The sequence below is a fragment of the Neovison vison genome, chromosome 2 (assembly GCF_020171115.1).
Source record: "Neovison vison isolate M4711 chromosome 2, ASM_NN_V1, whole genome shotgun sequence".
NCBI lineage: Eukaryota > Metazoa > Chordata > Mammalia > Carnivora > Mustelidae > Neogale > Neogale vison.
In genome coordinates this window covers 36,882,332-36,907,100 of record NC_058092.1, presented here as the reverse complement: position 1 = coordinate 36,907,100, position 24,769 = coordinate 36,882,332, and the positions used below count along the sequence as shown (strand labels likewise).

Below are 24,769 nucleotides of genomic sequence, written 5' to 3'. Positions count from 1 at the left end.
AAACTATAATTTAAAGAGATTAAATAGCTTAGGGTAGAGCTGGGACTCAAACCCGTGTCTGTTTGACTCTGCATCCTATTCCCCTTTGGAAAGTTGTGCCAATTGCCATGAGTTTCCTTTGGATGCTGTGTCATTTATATCAGCAGAAGCATTTATTGAATATCTACTAAATATCAGGTTGTATGCCAGACATGGAAATAAATGAGAGAATCCCCTACTCTCAAAGAGTTTTAGCCCAGTAGAAGGACAGAGACGGAAACAGACAAGAACAGCATAGGGTTCTAACGTGTGTTAATAGAAGCTTATGCAAAGTCTCGAACTGTGTCTTTGGGAAGAGATGCCAATAGAAAGCGGACACCAACCATGTTTTTTAGGGGAGAGAGAGAGAGAAGCCAGGTCCAGGAGGCTTGATCATGTGGTGAATATCATGCAGACCTATAATTTTAAACACAAGTTTGTGTTTGTTAAAATAATTTTGAGTAACCAAAGTCAGTTATGTTAGGAAACATCTATCTGTCTATAAATTTCATTTGATTCATGAACTATCTACTAAAATAGATTAAATAAAAATAGCAGGTTATGCTGTCGTTAAAATGAAAAGAATGTCTGACATGTAAAAAAAAAAAAATGGGAAAGCAACCTTGGGCTGCACTGATAGTGGTTTGCCCAGGTCCTGGGAGGTAATAGTCCTTCTGTACCCTGTGTTAGTTAGATTATACTTTGATTAGTATCTTCACTTAGCCCCCCCCCCCATTCTTATTGAAAATGTTGGCAAAGCAGAGCATCTCTGAAGGAGGATGGCCCTGTTCTTCAAAAGCTCACTCGGGTGTCACCTTGGCTGTGATGCCTTCCCTGACTTCTGTGCCTTTGCTAATGCTATCATTCTTTACTTAAGATGTGTGTCTTCTATCCTACCTGTTTATCTTCCTAGCCTCCTTGTTCACTGGGCTAACTTCTGATCATTCTTGAGGATACAGTTCAAGTGTCCCCTCCTCTGCCATTCATTTCCTAACTTGCGTTAAGTGAGTCTTTGTTGCCCTTAGAGCACCTTGGCTGTGGTTTGCACTGTAATGCTCTCGTGCTAAGCACAAACATACTAGTTCTCACAATAATCCTGTGAGATTGATATTATTGCTGTTTTACTGATGATTATGTTGTTTAGTGATTTTCAGTAATTGGCCCTAAAGTAGCATGGCCAGCAAATGATTGCAGCTGGGGTTTGCATCTAGGTCTGCCTGACTCCAGTCACTGGGTTCTGAATGACTGATGTCCTGGCTGTCTGAGAAGCCCACAGTGGGCTGGGGAATATGGGTTTTGGGGAGAAAAAGAGAAGATACGAGAAAAGAACATGTCTGTTGCGTACAGGCACATCTTGAGAGAAATGATTAACAAGGTCATGGAATCCATTTGTCTGACAGGAATTTATTTTTAAGAGTTACAGTTTAATCATCTAGAACAGTAGATGGTATTAAATCTTTTTTGTAATAAAAGCATTACATTGGGGTTTTTTCCTTGTTATCAAATAGTGTGTTAATTCTGAGCAATGAAAAGCTGTCACTGTTTCTTGGCACAGGTTGAAAAGATTACCCACATGTCACAGACACCCTCTCTTTTTTGTACAGATTTGGCAGCAGTATTTTGCAGCAAAAGATACGGTCTATGCAGTTATTCCTGTAAGTAGTTTGGAGGGGAAAATGAAAGTGTTATAGCATGAAGGTCAGGGCTCTAACCTTAGCAGGCAGTTGTCTTTACTTTTTCTATGTTTATTGCCTCTTGAGAACTTACATTTATAGCTCCGAGGGTTTTTATTATGCCCTAAGCACCAAAGATTGGAAGCTCCATATGGTATATTTATGGCTCTTGTTTTCCCTCTTTCTGGTTTAGAAATGTCTCTTTGACTCAAGTCTCTGACAAGGGAGCATGGTGTAAGTTCATGTTGCTAAGCAATTTCCAAATGTGTTTTACTTCTTTTTGGTGTTTTCTAGCCACGCCGTTGGAATTTCAGACAGGGCCTCGAGCATAGCTTTCTTCCCCTTTTGTCTATAAGTGACCTATTACTGAGCTGACTTTAAAGCCTCTTCCTAGGCTTTTTTCTGGCATTTTCCCTTAGCAAGTGGCATTTTCTTTATATTTTTCCCTTCTTGAAATTGCTGTCTTCAAGATAGTCACTGGCCACTCTTGACCACTGAGGTTTGTCGGGTGCTGTTAGCTTCTTCTAGTTAACGTCCTCACACTAACTTCTGCATAAGATGAATGGATAAGGAAGATGTGGTCCATATACACTATGGAGTATTATGCCTCCATCAGAAAGGATGAATACCCAACTTTTGTAGCAACATGGACGGGACTGTAAGAGATTATGCTGAGTGAAATAAGTCAAGCAGAGAGAGTCAATTATCATATGGTTTCACTTATTTGTGGAGCATAACCAATAGCATGGAGGACAAGGGGTGTTAGAGAGGAGTAGGGAATTTGGGTAAATTGGAAGGGGAGGTGAACCATGAGAGACTATGGACTCTGAGAAACAGTCTGAGGGGTTTGAAGTGGCGGGGGGGTGGGAGGTGGGGGTACCATGTGGTAGGTATTATAGAGGGCACGGCTTGCATGGAGCACTGGGTGTGGTGAAAAAAATAATGAATACTGTTTTTCTGAAAATAAATAAATTGGAAAAAAAAAAAAAAAAAGAAAGCATTTGCTGTTCTGGGTTATCGGCTAGTTCTTTAATTGTTCTTCCCTGAAGAGGAAGTCGTTTAGGTTAAGTTTACATCAAGCATTGAGTTTACATGTATGAGTTTAAGATTAAGGAGGAGAACTTAGAGACAGAAAAGTAAAGCCGGGCCTTGTGGTTGCTCTGAGAGTACGGCTACCCCAGCTCTTACACACACAGACGCTTGCTCTTGAAATGTTCCGCGGCCAAAAGGATCTGCATTTTTTGTGACATTTTAGATCTGCAATGCTGACTCATTGCTTGAACAGGCCTTCTTGGCTCTCCCTTAGCCTCAGTGGCCAGAAGTCTCTGGCAGAGTCTGGAGGCTTTGGAGTATCCACTTCTCACGGATAATTCTGACATTGAGCAGCCACACACACACCCGGCTTTTCTCTCTGTCATAAGAGGGACTTATAAATGGTAGAATGTAAGAGATATTTTTAGTTGTATTTTCATCCTAGAGTTAAGTCTTGGTGAATTTAAATGTGATTGCAGCCTTACATTTTCTTGGTTTTGAATTTTATTCTTTTCTAACCTACAGAAAGAGAAGTTTGACTTGATCTGGTCCCGGGCTCAGTCCTGTCCAACAGTAAGTTTCTAGTGATAAGATGAGGATTGCTTATCCGTGCTGCCAAACAAGGATGTTTTCTGACCTACCCCTTCATAATCCATCCTGTCTCATGTGGTATAGCACTCTGTTTATTTAACATAGATGCTCACGTGTTGACTGGACTCCGTAAGTGAGATTTTCAGCTGTAAAGGATCGTGTGGGTTTGTCCCAGTAGGTGGCTCAGGCTTTTTAGCTCTCTGACACAGCGCAGCCCTTTCTGATCTGGAGCTTTTTAGCTCTCTGACACAGCGCAGCCCTTTCTGATCTGGATCTCTGTCAGTAAAAGTGAACATGGGAGGCAACACCTGAGCTCTTCGCATTTTCACCCTTCTTTAAGTTCTGTTTTACTGCCAATGCCTTTTCCTTTTTGGCCATGCTTATTCTGCCTGTGTGTGTCTAAGGAATTATGATATTGTTGGAGTTATGAGCTGCCAGAAGACTCAAGGGAAAAGGAATTGGTGAGGTGGACCATCTGATTTGGTGTCAGTAATAATTTCTAGGATTTTCAGAAAGATTTTCCTAACATTGCTGAGAGAAATTAAAAAGCAACTAAGTAAATGGAGAGATGGACTGTGATGGTGGATTGGATGATTCAGTATGATCATCATCAATGATGATTCGTTGATCTCTAGAGTAAATATCCCAGTTAAAATCCCAGTAGGCTTTTTTTTTCTTTAAAGAAATTGATAGGGGTGCTTCAGTGGCTCAGTTGGTTAAGCAGCTGCCTTTGGCCCTGGTCATGATCCTAGAGTCCCGGGATCCAGTCCCGCATCAGGCTTCCTGCTCAGCAAAGAGTCTGCTTCTCCCTCTGCCCCTCTCCCCTCTCTTGCTCTCTCTTTCTCTCTCTCTCTCAAATTAAGGGAAAAAAAAAAAAAACTTTAAAGAAATTGACAAGCCATTTTAAAAATATATACATTTGGATATCCAAAGGACCTAGATTAACGAAACAGGTTTGTTTTTGTTTTTAGTGGGCAAGAAACCAAGGTTTATTGAGTGATAGTGAAGCAAAGTTTATTGAGTGATAGTACAAAGCTCCCAAAGAGGTAGGGGACCCAAGGGAGTTGCCCCAAAATAATTTTGAAAAAAAACAAAAACATAAATTAGAGGACTTACATTTCATGATTTCAAGGCTTATTATAAAGCTACAGGGATGCCTGGGTGACTCAGTCAGTTGAGTGTCTACCTTTGGCTCAGGTCATGGTCCTGGGTCCTGGGATTGAGCCTAGCGTCCGGCTCTCTGCTCAGTGGGGAGTCTGATTCTCTTACTCCCTCCCCTCTGTGCTCTCTCTCTCAAATAAATAAATAAAATCTTTTAAAAAAATAAAGCTGCAATAATGAAGACAGTGTGATATTGGCATAAAGATAGACCTATGGGGGCGCCTGGATGGCTCAGTGGGTTAAGCCTCCACCTTTGACTCAGGTCATGATCTCGGGGTCCTGGGATCAAGCCCCTCATCAGGCTCTCTGCTCAGCAGAGAGCCTGCTTCCCCCTTTCTCCCTGCCTGCCTCTCTGCGTATTTGTGATCTCTGTCTGTCAAATAAATAAATGAAGTCTTGAAAAATAAAAAATTTAAAAAAGGGACGCCTGGGTGGCTCAGTTGGTTAAGCAGCTACCTTCAGCTCAGGTCATGATCCCAGCATCCTGGGATCAAGTCCCACATCGGGCTCCTTGCTCAGCAGGGAGCCTGCATCTCCCTCTGCCTCTGTCTGCCACTCTGTCTGCCTGTGCTCACGCTCTCTGACAAATAAATAAATAAAATCTTTAAAAATAAAAATAAATAAATAAATAAATAAAAAGATGACCTATATAGATCAATAGAACAGAACAAAAAATCCAGAAATAGACCAACATGTGTGGTCATTTATTTGTTAATAAAGGTGCCAAGGTAATTAAATGGGGAAAGGATAATCTCTCCAATTTGGATATCCATATGTAAAAAATGAACCTCTAAACTTACCTCATATTGTATCCAAAAATTAACTCAAAATAGATCATATATATAAATGGAACTTCTACAAAATACTATCTTATGTTAGTGATCTCAGGCAAAGATTTTTTAAATATATCACAAAAAACTCAAACTATAAAAAAATTCAAAATTAGTAAATTAGATTTCATCAAAATTAAAATATTCTATTTATATTCTTATGTTTATAGCAGCATTAGTCACAATTGTCAAAAGATGGAAGAAACCCAAGTGTCCACTGATAGATGAAATAACAAAATGTGGTATATACACCCAATAGAATGTTCAGCCTTAAAAAGGAAGGAAATTCTGACACATGCTACAGCATAGATGAACCTTGAAGACATTATACTAAGTAAAATAAGCCAGACGCAAAAGGACAAATACTGTATGATTCCACTTACGTATCTAGAATAGGTGTAGGTACCTAGAATAGTCAAACTAATGGACAGAAAGTAAAACGATAAAAAAAAAAAAAAGAAAAAAAAGAAAGATTGAGGGCTGCCAGGGAATGGGGGAAATGGGAATGAGAAATTATCGTTTAATGGGTTAGAATTTCAGTTTGGGAAGATTAAAAGTTTTGGAGATGGATGATGGTGATGTTTGCATAGCAACATGAATATACTTAATGCCACTGAATTGTACATTTAAGAATAGTTAAAATGGGGGCGCCTGGGTGGCTCGGTGGATTAAGCCACTGCCTTCGGCTCAGGTCATGATCTCAGTGTCCTGGGATCGAGCCCCGCATCCGCATCTGGCTCTCTGCTCAGCAGGGAGCCTGCTTCCCCCTCTGTCTCTGCCTGCCTCTCTGCCTACTTGTGATCTCTCTCTCTGTCAAATAAAGTAAATAAAAAAAAAATCTTTAAAAAAAAAAGAATAGTTAAAATGATGGGGTGCCTGGGTGGCTCAGTCATTGGGTGGCTATCTTCGGCTCAGGTCATGATCCCAGGGTCCTGGGATCGAGCCCTACATCGGGCTCCCTGCTTGGTGGAAAGCCTGCTTCTCCCTCTGCCCACTCCCCTGCTTGTGTTCCCTTTCTCACTGTCTCTCTCTTTGTCAAATAAATTTAAAAAATCTTTTTAAAAAATAGTTAAAATGATAACTTTTAATGTTATTTATTTTTATATATTTTATAAATTTTATATATTATTTATTTTATTTACCACAATAAATAAAAAATAAAATTTTTCACTTTTCAAAATACACTGTTAAGAAAACGAAAAAACAACCCACAGACTGGGAGAAGATATTTACAAGACACATATTGGCGAGTGACTTGTATCTAGAATATATTAAAAACTCTTAAAACTTGGTCCTGGGATCGAGGCCTGCATCGGGCTCTCTGCTCAGCAGGGAGCCTGCTTCCTCCTCTCTCTCTGCCTTCCTCTCTGCCTGCTTGTGATCTCTCTCTGTCAAATAAATAAATAAAATCTTTAAAAAAAAAAAAAAAACTCTTAAAACTTAAGATAGGCAACCCAATTAAAAAATGAGCAAAAGACTAAGACAATTTGCCAGTCAAGTGGAATGGCAGATGCTCAGTATTATTAGTCACAATGCAAATTACAAATTAAAACCACAGTGAGATACCACTAAAATGACTAGAACTAAAAAGACTGACTGTACTAAGTGTTGGTGAGGGTATGAAAGAACTGGAACTCTCATATACTGCTGATAGAATAATGTAAAACAGTATAAGCACCTTAGAAAACAGAATGACAGTTTCTTTAAAAGTTAAGCATATACCTGCCATACTACCTAGTTATTCTTCTCCCTAGATATTTCCCAAGAATCGAAAGCATGTGTTCATATAACGCAAATGTTCATAGCAGCTTTATTTTTAATAACCAAATACTAAAAGATATCTATCACAGGTATATAAAGATATTGTAGGGGGAGAGGGATTGTGTGTACGTAGACCTATAAAGTGGGATAATATTCAGCTATAAGAAGAATGAACTAATGATACATGAAATACCATGGAAAGATCATGAAAAATTAAACTAAATGAAAGATATCATACCCAAAAGAAGTTTAGATTCTTTGGTTCCATTTATAGAAACTTCTAGAAAATGCACTGTGACCAGGAGCAACAGAAATCAAATCAGTTATATGTTAGCTAGGCACTGAGGTTATATCATCTAAGAAAAATAAAATAGATAAAATAAAATCTGGCCTGAGTGGTTGGCCATAAGGAGACAGCTCCATGACTAAGGCGTACTAGAGTGATTATAGTTTGTTTTGTCCTGACACCATTCTCCTTACCACTCATTCCCAATTCTAAACATTATAGCATAAAATTAATCATTCTTTGTGTTTACAGCCATGCTCCAGTATCAGCCTCAGATGATAGAATAGGAAGTGATTATAAATTGGAACAAAGTTAACTCGGCAACATTAGAAAGATTAGAAATTCAAAAACTCAAGTGTTCATCTATAGAATAGATAAGTTGTGGTAAATTTGTGTAGAATTCCATACAGCAATGAAAATTAATGAATTTGAGTTGTATTCATCAACATAGATGAATCTCTAAAGTATAATGTGGAGTGAAAAAAATCAAATTGCAAAATGGACATATAGTTTGATAAGATTTAAGTTTTTAAACATGTAGTAGTTCTTGTATATAAATATGCATGTGTGTGTGTACATTTAAAGTATAAAAACCCGAAAGGGAATGACAGACACCAAATGCAGGATAAATGTTACTCTAGAATGGGATTAGAATGGGTTACAGAGAAAGCTTCAGTTAGATCTCTAATGCTTTCTTTCATAGGTAGGTTCTGAAGTTTATGAGTATTTGTTAAATTGTCACATGAGTTTCATAATTTTAAAAAAATGTTTAAAAACCAATAGTGGAAAAATGGAATAAATGATACAGGCAGTTGGATATGGAGCAAATGGTTGTGTTTATTCATCTATCTTTCCCACAGTTTCTCTGTGCACTACCAAGAAGGGAAGGTTATGAGTTCTTTGTAGGACAATGGACAGGTACTGAACTCCACTTCACTGCACTTATAAATATTCAGGTAGGTGTCTTGTGCTCATCCCCTAGAATAAAGAAGGTTACTCCTTTGTGGGACTGTGAACCCTTGCTGAGGTTTGAGGACACGGAGTATCTACTAACTGCCAGCAGTATTTGCTTTGGTGTTGATGAACTGTTAACTTTGTATATTGGACTAGCTTTCTAGGCTCTACTCAATACCTAGAAATTGGAAAAGACCCCGAAACATATTCTCTGACCACATTTGGTGTCTCCTGTCTCTTCCCCCTACCTGTATAACGTTTACTGCTTGTGCCTCACTTAACAAACGTGGGTGAGTTGCGATGTTTATCTTTTAACCCTAAGTTAGGCTCCATGTTTTACTTGTATTTTATTAAGAGTCAGCACTTTTTGAGATGCTAGATGCATCATTTCCATTCCAGAGATGTTTTGTTTGCTTCCTTCCTTTCTTTTTTTTCTTTGTTTTATTCTCAAATATTGGATTAAGTTGAGTCCAAAGCATTTGCAGCTTTAAAAATGAAGTCATTATTTTAGATCAGATCATAACTAGGATTGACATTCTATATTTGGAGGCCACATTGCCAAAAAAAAAAAAAGTTTATGTTTCAATGGCTTTGAAGGTTGGAGTTAAAGAAATGCAAAATAGAATGAGTGTTTGCTCATGATTGTATCCCATGTGATTGTATCCTAAAATTGTATTACATTTGTTTTGAAAAGGCAGGGGAGGGAAAAAAGGAAAAAGCAGAATGAGGGAGCAGTTTTTACTTGATTATTGGGTGAATTATAAAATAACATTTATTGGGCACATCCTATAATAACCAACATTTGATGTACTTACTATGTGCCAGGTGTTTTGTATACATTATGTCATTTAATTCTCACAGATGTCCCACAAAGATAGTCACTGTTATTATTGCTGTTCATAGAGAAGAGTATGGACTCAGAGAAGTTAGTCCCTACTGTGGATGAGTGTGGTAATAGGTGGCAGAGCTGGATTTGATTGATTCCATTCTGTGAACTGAACCCTTATGCCACTGTGTTAGAGACAATGCTAGGACTTAGAGACCTGTGAGACCTCCCGAAGCTCATACAGATGACTATGGGAAGAAGATTCAGAAATGTAATTATGATCAAAGTAATCAGTATAGGGGCACCTGGGTGGCTCAGTGGCTTAAAGCCTCTACCTTCGGCTCAGGTCATGATCTCAGGGTCCTGGGATCGAGCTCCATGTCAGGCTTTCTGCTCATCAGGGAGCCTAGTCCCCCCCCACCCCCGTCTGCCTCACTGCCTACTTGTGCGCGCTCTCTCTCTGTCAAATAAATAAATAAAATATTTTTTAAAAAATGATCAGTATATTTAAAGCCTATAGGGGAGAACTGAAGGATGAGCTGAACCCAAGCAATAATTAGCTAATAATTAGAAGGACTTTCGCTGAAATTTAAAGATGAAACCCAGAGATCTTTTTTTAACATACAGTTGTTTCCTCCTACACTATATGAGGGCTTTAACTTTGAACCCCACCTCTCTTCCTAGTCTGGACTGAGGTCTGATAACCACTGCACTGTCCATTCTTCGTGAAATTATGATGTTCCCATTCTTCTTTTCCCCCCATCTCCCATCTATATTATATTTTAAAACTGCACATTATAAATCTGGCCCATGTGCAAACTCTCCAGCTGTTCGCTACAGCTTAAAAGAGCTCAGTCTTCAGAGCCATCCAAGGGGAGTAGATTTCAACTGTGAAATGCACTAGTCCATAAAAGTGGCAATTACACAGGCATATTGCTTTCTTTAGAACTTGATTTGGTAGCTGCTTGTGCCATTTTGTTTTTAAATATATGGCCATGATGAAGGATTCACTGCCTACTGTAAACATTCTCTGGGAAAAAAGCCAAACCTTTTTCAATTGAAGACACAAATAACACTGTGCGAACTGTCAGTTTCACTGTGCCTTGGCAAGCCTGACCATCCCCCCACCTACTAGTCCTCTGACTCACTAGCCACCCAAGGGGCTGTTAAGAGCCCGAATTTCCTCTAGACTCTCTCTTGCTCTGAAATTGCAGTTTTGTGTGGTGGTACCTTATTGAGCCTTGATAAGTGTTTCTCTTACAGACCCGAGGGGATGCTGCAACCAGCCAGCTGGTTTTATATCACTACCCTGAACTTAAGGAAGAAAAGGGCATAGTGCTGATGACAGCAGAAATGGATCCCACATTTCTGGTAAGAATTAATTTTTACCTCTTTGGATTTACCTGGTAGTCCTGAAGGTACTGTTCTTCTGTCAAAGATCATGAGGGGTAAAATTCCAGAGACCTACATGTACTTATTTCTTATTTTTTTTTCTTTTTTTTTTTTAATTTTTTAATTTTTTATAAACATATATTTTTATCCCCAGGGGTACAGGTCTGTGAATCGCCAGGTTTACACACTTCACAGCACTCACCAAAGCACATACCCTCCCCAATGTCCATAACCCCACCCCCCTTCTGCCAACCCCCCTCCCCCCAGCAACCCTCAGTTTGTTTTGTGAGATTAAGAGTCACTTATGGTTTGTCTCCCTCCCAATCCCATCTTGTTTCATTTATTCTTCTCCTACCCACTTAAGCCCCCATGTTGCATCACCACTTTCTCATATCAGGGAGATCATATGATAGTTGTCTTTCTCCGCTTGACTTATTTCGCTGAGCATGATATGCTCTAGTTCCATCCATGTTGTCGCAAATGGCAAGATTTCATTTCTTTTGATGGCTGCATAGTATTCCATTGTGTATATATACCACATCTTCTTTATCCATTCATCTGTTGATGGACATCTAGGTTCTTTCCATAGTTTGGCTATTGTGGGCATTACTGCTATAAACATTCGGGTGCACGTACCCCTTTGGATCACTACGTTTGAATCTTTAGGGTAAATACCCAGTAGTGCAATTGCTAGGTCATAGGGCAGTTCTATTTTCAGCATTTTGAGGAACCTCCATGCTGTTTTCCAGAGTGGTTGCACCAGCTTGCATTCCCACCAACAGTATAGGAGGGTTCCCCTTTCTCCGCATCCTCGCCAGCATCTGTCATTTCCTGACTTGTTGATTTTAGCCATTCTGACTGGTGTGAGGTGATATCTCATTATGGTTTTGATTTGTATTTCCCTGATGCCGAGTGATATGGAGCACTTTTTCATGTGTCTGTTGGCCATCTGGATGTCTTCTTTGCAGAAATGTCTGTTCATGTCCTCTCCCCATTTCTTGATTGGATTATTTGTTCTTTGGGTGTTGAGTTTGCTAAGTTCTTTATAGATTTTGGACACTAGTCCTTTATCTGATATGTCGTTTGCAAATATCTTCTCCCATTCTGTCAGTTGTCTTTTGATTTTGTTAACTGTTTCCTTTGCTGTGCAAAAGCTTTTGATCTTGATGAAATCCCAATAGTTCATTTTTGCCCTTGTTTCCCTTGCCTTTGGCAACGTTCCTAGGAAGATGTTGCTGCGGCTGAGGTCGAAGAGGTTGCTGCCTGTGTTCTCCTCAAGGATTTTGATGGATTCCTTTCTCACATTGAGGTCCTTTATCCATTTTGAGTCTATTTTCGTGTGTGGTGTAAGGAAATGGTCCAATTTCATTTTTCTGCATGTGGCTGTCCCAATTTTCCCAACACCATTTATTGAATAGGCTGTCTTTTTTCCATTGGACATTCTTTCCTGCTTTGTCGAAGATTAGTTGACCATAGAGTTGAGGGTCTATTTCTGGGCTCTCTATTCTGTTCCATTGATCTACGTGTCTGTTTTTGTGCCAATACCATGCTGTCTTGATGATGACAGCTTTGTAATAGAGCTTGACGTCCGGAATTGTGATGCCACCAACTTTGGCTTTCTTTTTCAATATTTCTGGTTCCATATAAATTTTAGGATTATTTGTTCCATTTCTTTGAAAAAGATGGATGGTACTTTGATAGGAATTGCATTGAATGTGTAGATTGCTTTAGGTAGCATAGACATTTTCACAATATTTATTCTTCCAATCCAGGAGCATGGAACATTTTTCCATTTCTTTGTGTCTTCCTCCATTTCTTTCATGAGTACTTTATAGTTTTCTGAGTATAGATTCTTAGCCTCTTTGGTTAGGTTTACTCCTAGGTATCTTATGGTTTGTGGTGCAATTGTAATGGGATTGACTCCTTAATTTCTCTTTCTTCTGTCTTGTTGTTGGTGTAGAGAAATGCAGCTGATTTCTGTGCATTGATTTTATATCCTGACACTTTACTGAATTCCTGTACAAGTTCTAGCAGTTTTGGAGTGGAGTCTTTTGGGTTTTCTACATGTACTTATTTCTTAACACTGACAATAATTTTGTCTTGCACGAACTCTTCCAAGTTGAAGTTAGTACAATCACTGATCAATCACTTACTCATAATTTGAAGTCTAAAAGCTCTGAAAACAAAGTTCTCATAATTCATTTGGTTACAAGACCTTATCTGAGTTGAACTTACTTGGTAGCTAAATCTTCATTTAAACTGATAGAAGGCCACTTGTAGTCCTTATTAATCCCACTTGGTGTGGAATAGTCACACATTTTACTAAGAAAATTTTAATGTGTTTGACCATAGGGCGTTACATAATGCACCTCTTCCCTTTCTAGAATACAGTAATTCTGACTCCAAAACACATCTGGCCCTAGGGGTTTCAAGTAAGAGACTGTGGACACGCAAATGGTTTCTGAGTGTCAGGATGAGTTCAAAGTCTGGAATGGTTCTCGGTCTTTTCTCTTCCTCCACACTTTTCACATGTACTATATTCAGCATACATAATGATTCCCCTTCCCCCTTTTCCCATTCCCTGGGATAGAGCATTGACCATATGTCCGTAGATGGTGATGCCCATTGTGTTTGTTTTCTCTGTATATCCAGGGCCAGGAGTAGTTTTATGGCTGCTATACAACTGGTTTGTCTAGTCCTTGCTCACTTCCATCTCATTTATCTGGCAGGACTTAAGTTCAGGATGTCAAAATAGTGAACACTGTAGTGCCTCTTCTCCCTAAGATTCTTCAGTACAATACCCACTTATTTGTCCTCTCTCTCTTACCAGCTACTTACAGAGAAGGAAAAAGTGATGACACTCAGCTAGTATTTCACCATAGCAATAAGCCCCAAGCCTGGGACAGAATTGGAACTCTTCTTTCCCTCATCACACTCAGGTGGAAGTCACACAAAATCCTATCCAAAAGAATGGAGTTGCCATTTTTTTTAAAAAACATTTTACTTATTTGTTTGAGAGAGAGAGAGCACAGCAAGGTAGAGACAGATGAAGAAACAGGGACCCCACTCCGTCCTGCTGAGCAGGAATCCCATTGTGGTGCTTGATCTCAGGCCCCAGAGATCCTGACCTGAGCCAAAGGTAGATGCTCAACCAACTGAGCCACCCAGGTGCCCCTGGAGTTGCCATTGATTGAGGTAGACAAGAATGAAGGAGGAACAGATTTGGGAGAGAGATCAGGAGCTCAATTTTGGACATGTTAAATCTAAGATAGCTATTAGATGCCCAAGTAGAAAGTACTTAGACATATGAGCCTAGAGGTCAGGGGACAGGTCCAGACTGGAGATAGAAATATGAGAGTTGTCGGCATACAGATTGTTATTTAAAACCATGAGACTAAATGATATCACTGGGGAAGTAAATGAAGATGAAAAGAAAAGAGGCTTAAGAACTGAGTCTGGAGACATGAGGAAGCATTGGCAAAGAAGATTAAAAAGGAATAGTGAGATAGAAGGAAAGCTAAGATGGTAAAATGCCCTGAAAGCTAAGATAAAATGTTTCAAGGAATTAGGAAGACTCAACTGGCCAAGTCTCACTTGCTGGTCGGGCCAATGAGATGAAGACTGAAAACTGACTAGATGTCACAATGTGGAAGTCATACCGAGCTTTTTAAGAACAGTTTCAGAGGAGTGGTAGGCCAGAAGCATCATTGGAGTACATTTAAAAGAGGTTGGGAAGAAAAATTGTAGAGTAAACGTAAGTCTTCCAAGGATGTTTCTGTGAAGAGGAGAGAGTAGGAGCACTAGCTGGCGAGGGATAAGTGGGAACAAGAATGTGTTTTGTTTTAAATATGAGAGAAAGAACATTATATTTGTATGCAGATGGAAAGATTCAGTAGAGAGGGAAATACTGACAATGCAGGAGAAAGAGGAGAGAATTTTCGAAGTATTTTTAAGTGATTAATCTTTGCCAGAAATACAATAGGAGAGAAGCCAAAATAAGAGGACACAAATACAGTTAAATGGAGAGAGGTGGTGGTATCTTGTAGAAGTTCTCTCCAGATCGCTTAGTGAAAAGACTAAGACTTAGCAGCAGAGAGTGAAGATGGAAGAATAGGTGTTGAGTGGAAAAGAAAGAGAAAGTGTGAAATTATTTTCTAGGACAGAATCAGCAAACCACAGCCTGTGGGCCAAATCCAATCCATTATCTGTTTTTAGAAGGCCCATGAGTTAAAAATGTGTTCTACATCCTTAAATGGTTGGAGGGGGAGGGGCGGAACTAAAGAAGAATAATATTTCATGGCCTGTGAAAAGTGTTTGAAATTCAAATTTCAGTGTCTCTAAATAAAGTTTTATTGGAACACAATTATGCTTATTATTTACATATTATCTATGGTTGCTTTACGTCCACACCAGAGTTAAGTAGTTGCAACAAAGACTGTAGGGCCAGCAGAACCTAAAATATTAACTGGCTATCCCTTTACAGAAATTGTCGACATGTGGTCTAGAAAAATGGAAGAGAGAATGGCTGTGTGGGTACAGGCGTAGGCTGAGATTTGTGTTTACCTGGGGTTATGGTTCAGCCAAGTGGTCTAATGAAGTAAGTAGGGAACAGAAAGTTAAAGGTGAATGCAAAAGAATGATGATAATTATTGACCATGGAATGCAGGCTAAATAAAGAGGAAAGTGAAACATAAAGAAAGTTAGAGACCGTAAGAATTGTGAGTCTTGGTGGAGTTAAAGGATTTTTGAAGTTGGGAGTGAGCTTAAAAGATAGGAAATAGCTGGGGTGCCTGGGTGGCTCAGTCGGTTAAGTGTCTGACTCTTGATTTCAAGGTCATGATCTCAGGGTCTTGAATTCAAGTTCCTATAATTAATTTATTAGGAAATAGTAGTAGACTGAGTGTGGCTGTTTCAAATTGAGATTGGAGCGAATATAGTTACCAATAAAGACAAGGTTTAAGATTTTCCCACAAGAAGGATGGAGTGACACAGAGGCTTTGGTTTCTGTTCTTCAGCAAAGCCCAGCATCTAACCATAATGAAAGTGGACCCTGGAGATGACAGGAGGCCCTTCTGTTATGGCATTTTTATCACCTTACTCTGGTGGTCTTACACTACTGCACAGGCCTCATCAACATGAAAATTTGCTTCTTGCCCTTATAATACTGGGCAACATATCAAACAACGTACATTTGCCTCATAGAAATCAATTTGACTGTGAGTTTCTTATGCAGTACAGAACTAGACATGTTAGAATTTATTGTAGGGGTATGCAATTCAGAGATGGGAAACTTAGAAATGTAACATATGATCCTTTGCTACTCGTGCATGAATTTGCACTTTGGCATAGTACTTGCAAATACAGTAAAGCAAATGAATAGAAATATACAGAAACTAGAGGTAACTTCTGCACTAATAACTTTAATGCTGAAATTCAGGAGAATATTTGAAAACCTTATTTGATTCCACCTCTGTGTTAATAGATGATTTCACTGGAATGCGGCCCGTGCTAGGATGCACAGAGTGCTAGGATGCTTGTGCAGGGGCTCTTCCCTGGCCCAGAAGGAGGAAAAAGAGAAGTCCTAGAGATGACACCTGGACTGAATCTCAAACATGAGCAGGAGTCTAACCAGATAAAGAAAGTGGGGAGGGGAAGAGGAATGTTCCAGATAGAGGGAATCACATAAGTACATGTTAGGACACATAAAATGACTTGAGGTATTACAAACAGTTTGCTCTCGTTAATATATTAAAAAGAAGATGTGGTGGATTGTGTTTAGAGGTTTGGCTCTATCCTGAGGACATGAAAGTGTCATGAAAGGGTTTTGAACAGGGAGTGACTGGTAAAGAGTAGGACTTCAAAGCTATTAATCTTAATTATTTGCTTCCTAAATATTTTTTAGTTCTAACCTGGCCATTGTGATCATTTAGGAGACAGTTGCAGTAGTATGAGCAAGAGATAGTGAAGACCTGTAGTAGAATAGTAAAGATGATGGAGAGAGAATGACCGCAGAAATACTAGGAGGGGGGACGCCTGGGTGGCTCAGTTGGTTGGACGACTGCCTTCGGCTCAGGGCGTGATCCTGGAGTCCCGGGATCGAGTCCCACATCGGGCTCCCAGCTCCATGGGGAGTCTGCTTCGCTCTCTGACCTTCTCCTCGCTCATGCTCTCTCTCACTGTCTCTCTCTCTCTCAAATAAGTAAATAAAATCTTTAAAAAAAAAAAAAAAAAAAAAAAAGAAATACTAGGAGGGTGCCTGGGTGGCTCAGTGGGTTAAAGCCACTGCCTTCAGCTCAGGTCATGATCCTGGGGTCCTGGGATCGAGCCCTGAATCAGGCTCTCTGCTCAGCGGGAAGCCTGCTTCCTCTCCTCTCTCTGCCTGCCTCTCTGCCTACTTGTGTTCTCTGTCTGTCAAATAAATAAATAAAATCTTTAAAAAAATATATTAGGGAATAAAATGGGCAGGACTTGGTAAGGTGATGGTATCTCTGAAGATTGAAAGAAAGGGACGAATCAAGTTTTTTTGTATATCTACTTTTTGACCAATATAGGAATTAAATGTTTATCTTCTCAGGTCATAGAAAGGGAGGAGACTACTGCTTCATGTTGAGAACTAAGGCAGTGGGGAGGGGGCGTTCCATAACCTCCCTTGAGAGACAAATACACGTCTCCTTACCCACCATACTAGTGGTCTTTAAACTAGTCGTCAGAACCCTTTATCCTAACAAAATCTTATTTTTTTAAAAAGATTTTATTTATTTATTTGATAGAGACATACAGTGAGAGAGGGAACACAAGCAGGGGGAGTGCGGGAGGGAGAAACAGGCTTCTCCAGGTGTCATCTTTTTTCCCAGGTGTCATCTCTGAGCAGGGAGCCCGATGGCGGCGCTCTATCCCAGGACCCCGGGATAATGACCTGAGCCAAAGGCAGACACTTAAGAACTGAGCCAGGTGCCCCCTAAATCTTATTTTTTTAAGAATTTATTTATTTGAGAGAGAGAAAGACCACAAGAGCAGCAGAGGTGGAGCAGAAGGAGGCGGGGAAGGGAAAGACTCTCAGCAGAGGGAAAGAGTCTGCTGATGTGGGGCTCGATCTTGTGACCCTGAGATCATGACCTGAGCCAAAATCAAGAGTCAGATGTTTAACCAGCTGAGCCACCAGTGCCTCCAAACAAGATCTTATTATGTGAAATCTCTGATACAACATCTAAAACAGGGGCGCCTGGGTGGCTCAGTAGGTTAAGTGTCTGCCTTTGGTTCAGGTCATGATCCCAGAGTCCTGGGATCAAGCCCTATATCAGGCTCTGCTCAGTGGAAGTAGCTACTAATATCTCTCCGTCTGCCCCTCCCCTGCTGGTGCTGTCTGTCTGTCTGTCTGTCTCTCTCTCTCTCTTTCTCAATTGCTCTCATTCTATCTCAGATAAATAAATAAATAATATTAAAAAAAAAAACACAGCTATAACAGGGGTGAAGGGACCTGAGACACCTCCACAGAGCCCCTACAACTCTGCAGTTTGAACAGCACTGTTCTAGAATGAATACAGCTGAAACGACCCCTACCTCCACTGGCCTGAGCCTCAAATTAAATCAGTTATTTAACTGTAGGGACCCCTACAGTTCATGGGCCCAGAAAGTAGTGGTATCTGCCTCCAACTATAGCAGTGCACTTGCTTTAGAAATGGTTTCCTCTTGGGGCGCCTGGGTGGCTCAGTGGGTTAAAGCCTCTGCCTTCGGTTCAGGTCATGATCCCAGGGTCCTGGGATTGAGCCCCACATCGGGCTTTCTGCTCAGCAGGGAGCCTGTTTCCTCCTCTCTTGCTCTGCCTGCCTCTCTGCCTACTTGTGAACTCTGTCTGTCAAATAAATAAATAAAGTCTTTTAAAAAAAAAAAAAAGAAAAAGAAATGGTTTCCTCTTGAGGCATGTTTGAGTATAGGAAAGGTGAAATTGATCAAGTGGAGTTACCAGCCTTGATCAGTCTTAATTATCTTGCCACACCATGATCAGGATGATCAGGATGAAGGAGAGGGAGTACCAGTCTAGTAGTCCCATGGTTTGCCACTTGCTAGCCGTATGCAGTTTGCCACTCACTAGCCGTATGACCTTGGACCCATCCCTGAACCACCTCTCCTTTGGTTTCCTGGCCTATTAAATGAAGGCTGGGTGATCTCTGAGGCCCCTTCTAGTTCTAAAATTCTATTAATTTGAAATAGCCAGCGTTTTGGAAAAAGGCTTTTGATTAAAAATCCAGTCTCAGAGATTAGTCCCTGCCAGTAAGAAATGACCTGAAAGCCCTGTGGGAGGGAGTGGAGGTAAGGAGCCTTTGGTATTTATAAATCCATTTTCATCATTCTGTAGCTAGACATAGCACACTTTTGATAGTTAGTTTTAGTGGGAATTTTCCAGTATTTGGGGGGGTTGAGCTTTAGCCATACAAACACAGTGATAATGAGTAAGTGCCTCTGACCAGCTGGGACCAGGGAAATGTATGGGAAGCAAAAGTAATAATAGTTTGATGACATTGTTTTGTAAGGTGTTGAGAGTAGACCCCACCTCTGTTACACAGAGTGCACCATTTCTCTGCCACTGAGCTTTAGAGAAGGCAGACCCTTCTCTTTCCTGGAGCTTTGCTGATACAGTAGTAAGAAGTAGCTGCAGAACAGATTACTGCTCAACTTAGTGGCTTAAAAAAAAAAATTTATTACCTCCCAGTTTCTGTGGGTCAGGAATTCAGGAGCAGCAGAGATGGGTGTCTCTGGTGTGGAGTCTCTCATGAAGTTGCTGCCAAGATGTTGGCTCAGGCCGTAATCCTCTGAAGAAGGTTGCCTGGGCTCAAGGATCCACTTCCAAGCCCACTCACGAGGCTGTTGACAAGAAGTCTCATTTCCTTGTCACGTCGGCTTCTTCGCAGGGCTGCTTGAGTATCCTCATGATTTTGGTAGCTGACTTTCCCCAGAGCAAGTAATTCAAGAGAGGTGGCAAAACACAAGCTACAGTGTCTTCTGTGACTTAGTAGCAGAAGTCATTCTCCCACCATTTGGAAGAAGGAAGACAGTAAGTACAGCCTACACTCAAGGAAAGGGAAACTAGGCTCCCTCAAAGAGAAGTGTCAGAATTTGTGGACAAATTGTAGAAATGCACAGCTGGCTTTGGCACTAGTTTTCCAGCTGAGGCGGTATCAGGTACAGGCTTTACTCAGGAGTTTGCCTGGTTAGTTAACAACTTGGTACTGACTCATAAACTGGTTCTGAAGCTAAGTAACTATTGCTCTTCCCTGTCCTCCCCCACGAAAATACACAACAGTTTTTAAGGAACTGAATGAAGAGGGAAATTTCAGACGTGTGAGTTAGTGTATTCAGCAAACATTAACTAACTATGACCATGTGCAGGGATGGAAAGCAAGCATATACTTTGAGGGATTCATACTAGGAAAGATGGACAAAAAAGCGAAAGAGAAAAGGACAGATACAGTATCGTATGATACATATGGTTGAGGTTAACGTGGGGTAATTGGGTGCATAGACAAGGGGCACCTTACCAAGACTTGGATGTCAGGGAGTCAGAGAAGCTTTCTGGAAACAGTGACTCTGAGGTAAGGCCCTCTACTTGCCACAGGACTCAGACACAGAAGTTTATGGCCCTTTGTAGGGAACGACCTCACTGTTCTTTTTACCTTACAGAATGTTGCTGAGGCACAATGCATTGCCAACCAAGTTCAGCTCTTCTATGCCACCGACCGGAAGGAGACCTACGGGTTAGTGGAGACCTTTAACTTCAAACCAAATGAGTTCAAGTACATGTCTGTCATTGCTGAATTGGAGCAGAGTGGACTTGGAGCAGAACTGAAATGTGCCCAGAACCAGAATAAGACTTAGAGCTATGAGGGCTGGATTACAGAATCTGCTTAGCCCTGATAGTTTTCTGCAGCCCACCTGGCCCCTTGAACTTTTGGGAGCTTAGCAGCTATAAGGAGCAATCTCTGATGGGTTGCCTTGTATGCGTATCGCAAGAAGTAATCGTGGAGGTGAGCCCTATTACTTGATATTCTGGAATAAATGTACCCAAACATTCTGATAATTATATCCCAGGATACTTAAGCCTTCCTTTTTTAAGTGTTTGAGGTCATAACCAGAGAGAGCTAAGGATCCGCAGGATGGTGACTTTACACAGTATAATTGTGCTGTGTATCCCTTTGACCTCATAGCTCCCAAATGATTAGTTCTTCATATTTATAAATTTGTGGCAGGATAGTAAGCTTGAAGACCTGCTATAATTTGATGTGGGCTTTGCATACTCTTCCTGTGTGCCCCTTGGCTGGCCAAAGGTATAGCCCAAATATCCTGTTTAGACTCTAGAATGACCAGATATTGCCATCAGGATTCAGACTTCATCTAGATGTCTCCAGAGTTGCCTTTCATGGAGCTGGTTTGGAAGGTCAGTAGATTTCAGGTATAGTGAAACACACAAGTACAGTGCCTGCGCATTTCTAAACCATAGTTTGTTACACCTGCTCCTCTAACTTTGCCTATTAGAAGCTGTGTATCTGGAGAGGGTGAATCAGCGCAGTGTAAATAAATCAACACTTTTGAAAGGAGAGGAACCATCCCGCTTTGCATGTTGTGTTTTATTTCATGTGTTTTAAACAACTCTAAGCCATGCCAGTACTATATGAAAAAGTAAGTGGAAGCAAATGTTCCCATATTGGGTATGGGGAAAATGTAGCAATAAAATAAAGTCTGGCTTACAGTCCTTTTACACCAAACAGTGAAATCTAACCTATGTGCTATCCTTGGTGTCAGTGTAAATCTCATCTTTGAACTCAGCAGTTGCTTGAATTGCGAAAAATAAGAAAGGTATTCTCCAGCACTGGAAACTCACATATGGTTTGTAGTGTCACTGCTGTGGCTCCAGGCTCAGCGCTAGAAGAGGGCAGTGGTTACACACCAGCCTTCTGAATCTGAGGTCCCAGGGACCCCCAGTATTGTTGTCAACCCCCTTTACTATGTGTTTCCTTTTCTTGACCTGGCGTGCCCCACTTGGCTGTTCCTGCCTGAGGTCTGCTTGTGTGACCCTGAATTGGTAAGTGGGAAGGTAACCAGTACTTGCAGCCTGTGTGTTTGTGTATTTTCTTTATTACAGAAGTTTGCTTATAGGTTGGACCTGTCCCCAAGCTCTTTAGATGGGCTTGGACTTTGCATTATTTTCTGAGCTGTGTTTATTTTGTCATACTTCTGAGTCTGCATAGAAAGAGATATTGTTTGTTTAACCTGGAATTGCTGCTACCCTTTCACAGTTTCTCTAAAGGCTGAACTGTTCCTAATGCAAATTCTGCCTGCCTCTATCTAAAGGCTGAACTGTTCCTAATGCAAATTCTGGACCTGCCTCTAGTTCTGACAGTTCCTTTTTTGAGAAACTTGAGTCTGGATGTTTTGATCTTTGAGATTGGGTGGAGTTGCCTTTGTTGGTATCCGGTTATGTTTGCCTTTCCCTTCAGATAGACCCAGTTCTTGGCCATAGTACATTTTATAACATCTCCACCAGAGGTGGAAAAGAGATAAGAATTGGCTGCTCATTCCTCCCAGCTTTGCCCTAGATCCCCACTTGCCAGAAAGGGATATATACATGGACAGTTACATTGGACATGATCAAAATGCTATCTGGCTCTTCTTTATATTTACGTGGTACAGTCTGACAAAGAACAAAAGAAAATTATTAACAGTCAGTAAATTGTACCCAGGTGTAACATGATATAGAAAGTGGACAAGCTTGAGTTAAATGGATCTGGGTTCAGATGTCAGTGTTGGGTTTCATTGGCTGTATGCTGTTGAACAAATTACTTAAACCCTCTGATTCTGTTTCTCTGTCTATAAAATGTATAATATCTACCTCATAGGATTATTGTGAGAATTAAATAGGCTTATACATACACTATGGTAGAGCTTAATAAATGTAAACACCCTTCCTCTTTTCTAATCCCCCTCCTCTCTTTAAAGACCAACACAGGGGCGCCTGGGTGGCTCAGTGGGTTAAGCCGCTGCCTTCGGCTCAGGTCATGATCTCAGGGTCCTGGGATCGAGCCCCGCATCGGGCTCTCTGCTCTGCGGGGAGCCTGCTTCCTCCTCTCTGCCTGCCTCTCTGCCTACTTGTGATCTCTGTCTGTCAAATAAATAAATAAATAAAATCTTTAAAAAAAAAAAAAAAAAGACCAACACAAATTAGCATTTCAAACATGCAGATCATTCTTCATTGCCATGTCAAGAGCAAACCTTATCTCACAAGTTCTCAAACTTAATTGCAGTAGAATTACCTAGAGCACTTTAAAATGCATATTCTCCTGTCCCTAAACCTACTGGATCATAATCTTTGCCAGAGGTGCTGGGAATCTGCATTTAATATGTGCTCCAGATGATTCAAGTGTAGGTCATTCATCCGTCACAGGTTGAGAACCATTGCCTTGTCTGTTCGTCACGAAAAATCTCCCATTAGCCAGAGCTTTCTTTCCTATGGACATTAGACTTACGATTGGTTCCTTTGCTCTTGCCCCCCATAGTGTTCTCCCTTTGCATACTTTCCAGTATAAGTATGTATGTATGTATCTTTTTCCCCACTAGACTGTGAGCTCCTTGAGGGCCAGGGTTTATCTCCATTCCCAGTGCCAAGGACATGGCCTGGAACATAGAAGATACTCAGTTGTTTGTTGACTAAATAAATGACATGGATTTTAGCCAAAACATTATCTTGTTATGTATATGTATATGTACCTATATTTAAATACTCTGAATTTAAGAGAATCCCTCAAGACGCGTAGATTGGAACTTACTAAGTAGTAATGTTTGCAAGCCAAGATGCTAGCTTATACAGTCTGTGTATCTCACCAATTCCCTGGCATGACCTTGGCAGGCTGTGGGCTCAAGGCAGTTCACCAGTCCCTCACATAGCACTTGCTCCAGCCGCTGAGTTAGGTGCTGACACGGGGAGATGGAGAAGATGATCCCTGCTCTCCAGGTCTGTTTCGGCCACTGCCTGTGTCTCTCTTCCCTCGGGCCTCAGGTCTGGCACTTGGCCATAGTTTGCCTTGTCCCGTTCTCAGGATGTTTATGCTGCTGCTTCTTTCCTCAAACAGTTTGGAAGCAGGAACTACGTGTTCTGGGTTTTTTTGCAGTCTCCACAGTGCTGATCTCTTATTCGGTCTCAGAGAAGAGGTATAAATGCCCACCCCCAGCCATTTGATTTAGCATTGATTCAGCAGTTATTAATATTTATTGAGCACCTATTCTATGCCAAGCATGGTTATAGGAAACCGGTGGCTGCAGCAACAAATAGGACAAATAAGGCCCCTATTTTCACGGAACTTGTATCCCTTGTGGAGAAGACAAATGAATAAACCAATAAGATTATTTCAAATACTGGCAGTGCTAGGAAAATAACAAAAATAGTGTGCTAGAATGTGGAGTGGAAGCAATAACTTAGTGGTTAGGAGAGTGGTGTCTGCAGAGGTGAGAGCTGCTACGTGAGTTGAGGAAAAGTGCCAGGTAGAAAGAACGGCAAGTACTGAGGCCTTTGCAGCAGGGCCTGGCTAAGCATGAGTATTTCTGGGCTCAGATTTCAAGGTTCCTTCCTTTCCCGGAGGAGCTCACAGTTCAACGCGCAAGCCACTGACATGAATAATTACAGTATAAGGCAGTGGACCAGTGCTGTCTCAGAAGAGGGGCAAAGAGGACTCAAGAACGCTACTGGGTACTGTGGGAAGATGCATGTCTTCCCGGACCATAGCACCCACCATGAAGTGCTTATGGTTCTAAAAGAGAGTAACAGGTAGATGATATCAAAGTTTCAAAGACTATATGCTCCATGCAAAGAGGTCCAGTGAGTTCAGAGCTGGCCTTGTAGTCTATACCCATTAACAGTAATCACTAGCACTGATTATCGGAAACTCACCAAGTGCCAGGCACTGTGTAAGCCCTTTGCATGAGTTAGATCTGCCCTTCTCACAAGCCTGTGAGATCAGTAGAACCTGCTGGTTGGTGAGATGCATGGCTGCTCTCTGTGCTCCAGCCCTGTCCTCCTCTACTTCCAGCTCAGAGAAGATGGTAGGTAGTTACCCCTAAGCCTAGCCCCAGCAGCCAGCTCAGGCCCTGAGAAGTCATGGGGGTTCTTGAATCAGCCCTTGCTCTGAGACACAGGTTTGCCAGTTCTTCCTGCTGTCAACTAAAGAACAAAATGCATGTGTTAGACATTCCTGATTTC

The 24,769-nt window shown here is 41.0% G+C and overlaps 1 protein-coding gene across 2 annotated transcripts in view; it reads left to right on the top strand.

Annotated features, from left to right (window-relative positions):
- ATPAF1 (ATP synthase mitochondrial F1 complex assembly factor 1) overlaps nt 1–21,284 on the top strand; it is a 30,834-nt gene extending 9,550 nt beyond the window's left edge. The window contains exons 5-9 of one of the 2 annotated variants that reach the window (XM_044238165.1): nt 1,623–1,673; nt 3,249–3,296; nt 8,213–8,308; nt 10,396–10,503; nt 20,203–21,284. In XM_044238165.1, the coding sequence (XP_044094100.1) occupies nt 1,623–1,673; nt 3,249–3,296; nt 8,213–8,308; nt 10,396–10,503; nt 20,203–20,397 (498 nt within the window). In that variant the 3' untranslated portion in view covers nt 20,398–21,284. The remainder of the gene's footprint in view (nt 1–1,622; nt 1,674–3,248; nt 3,297–8,212; nt 8,309–10,395; nt 10,504–20,202) is intronic. The other variant, XM_044238166.1, reaches the window with a different exon arrangement.
- Nucleotides 21,285–24,769: the final 3,485 nt, after the last annotated feature.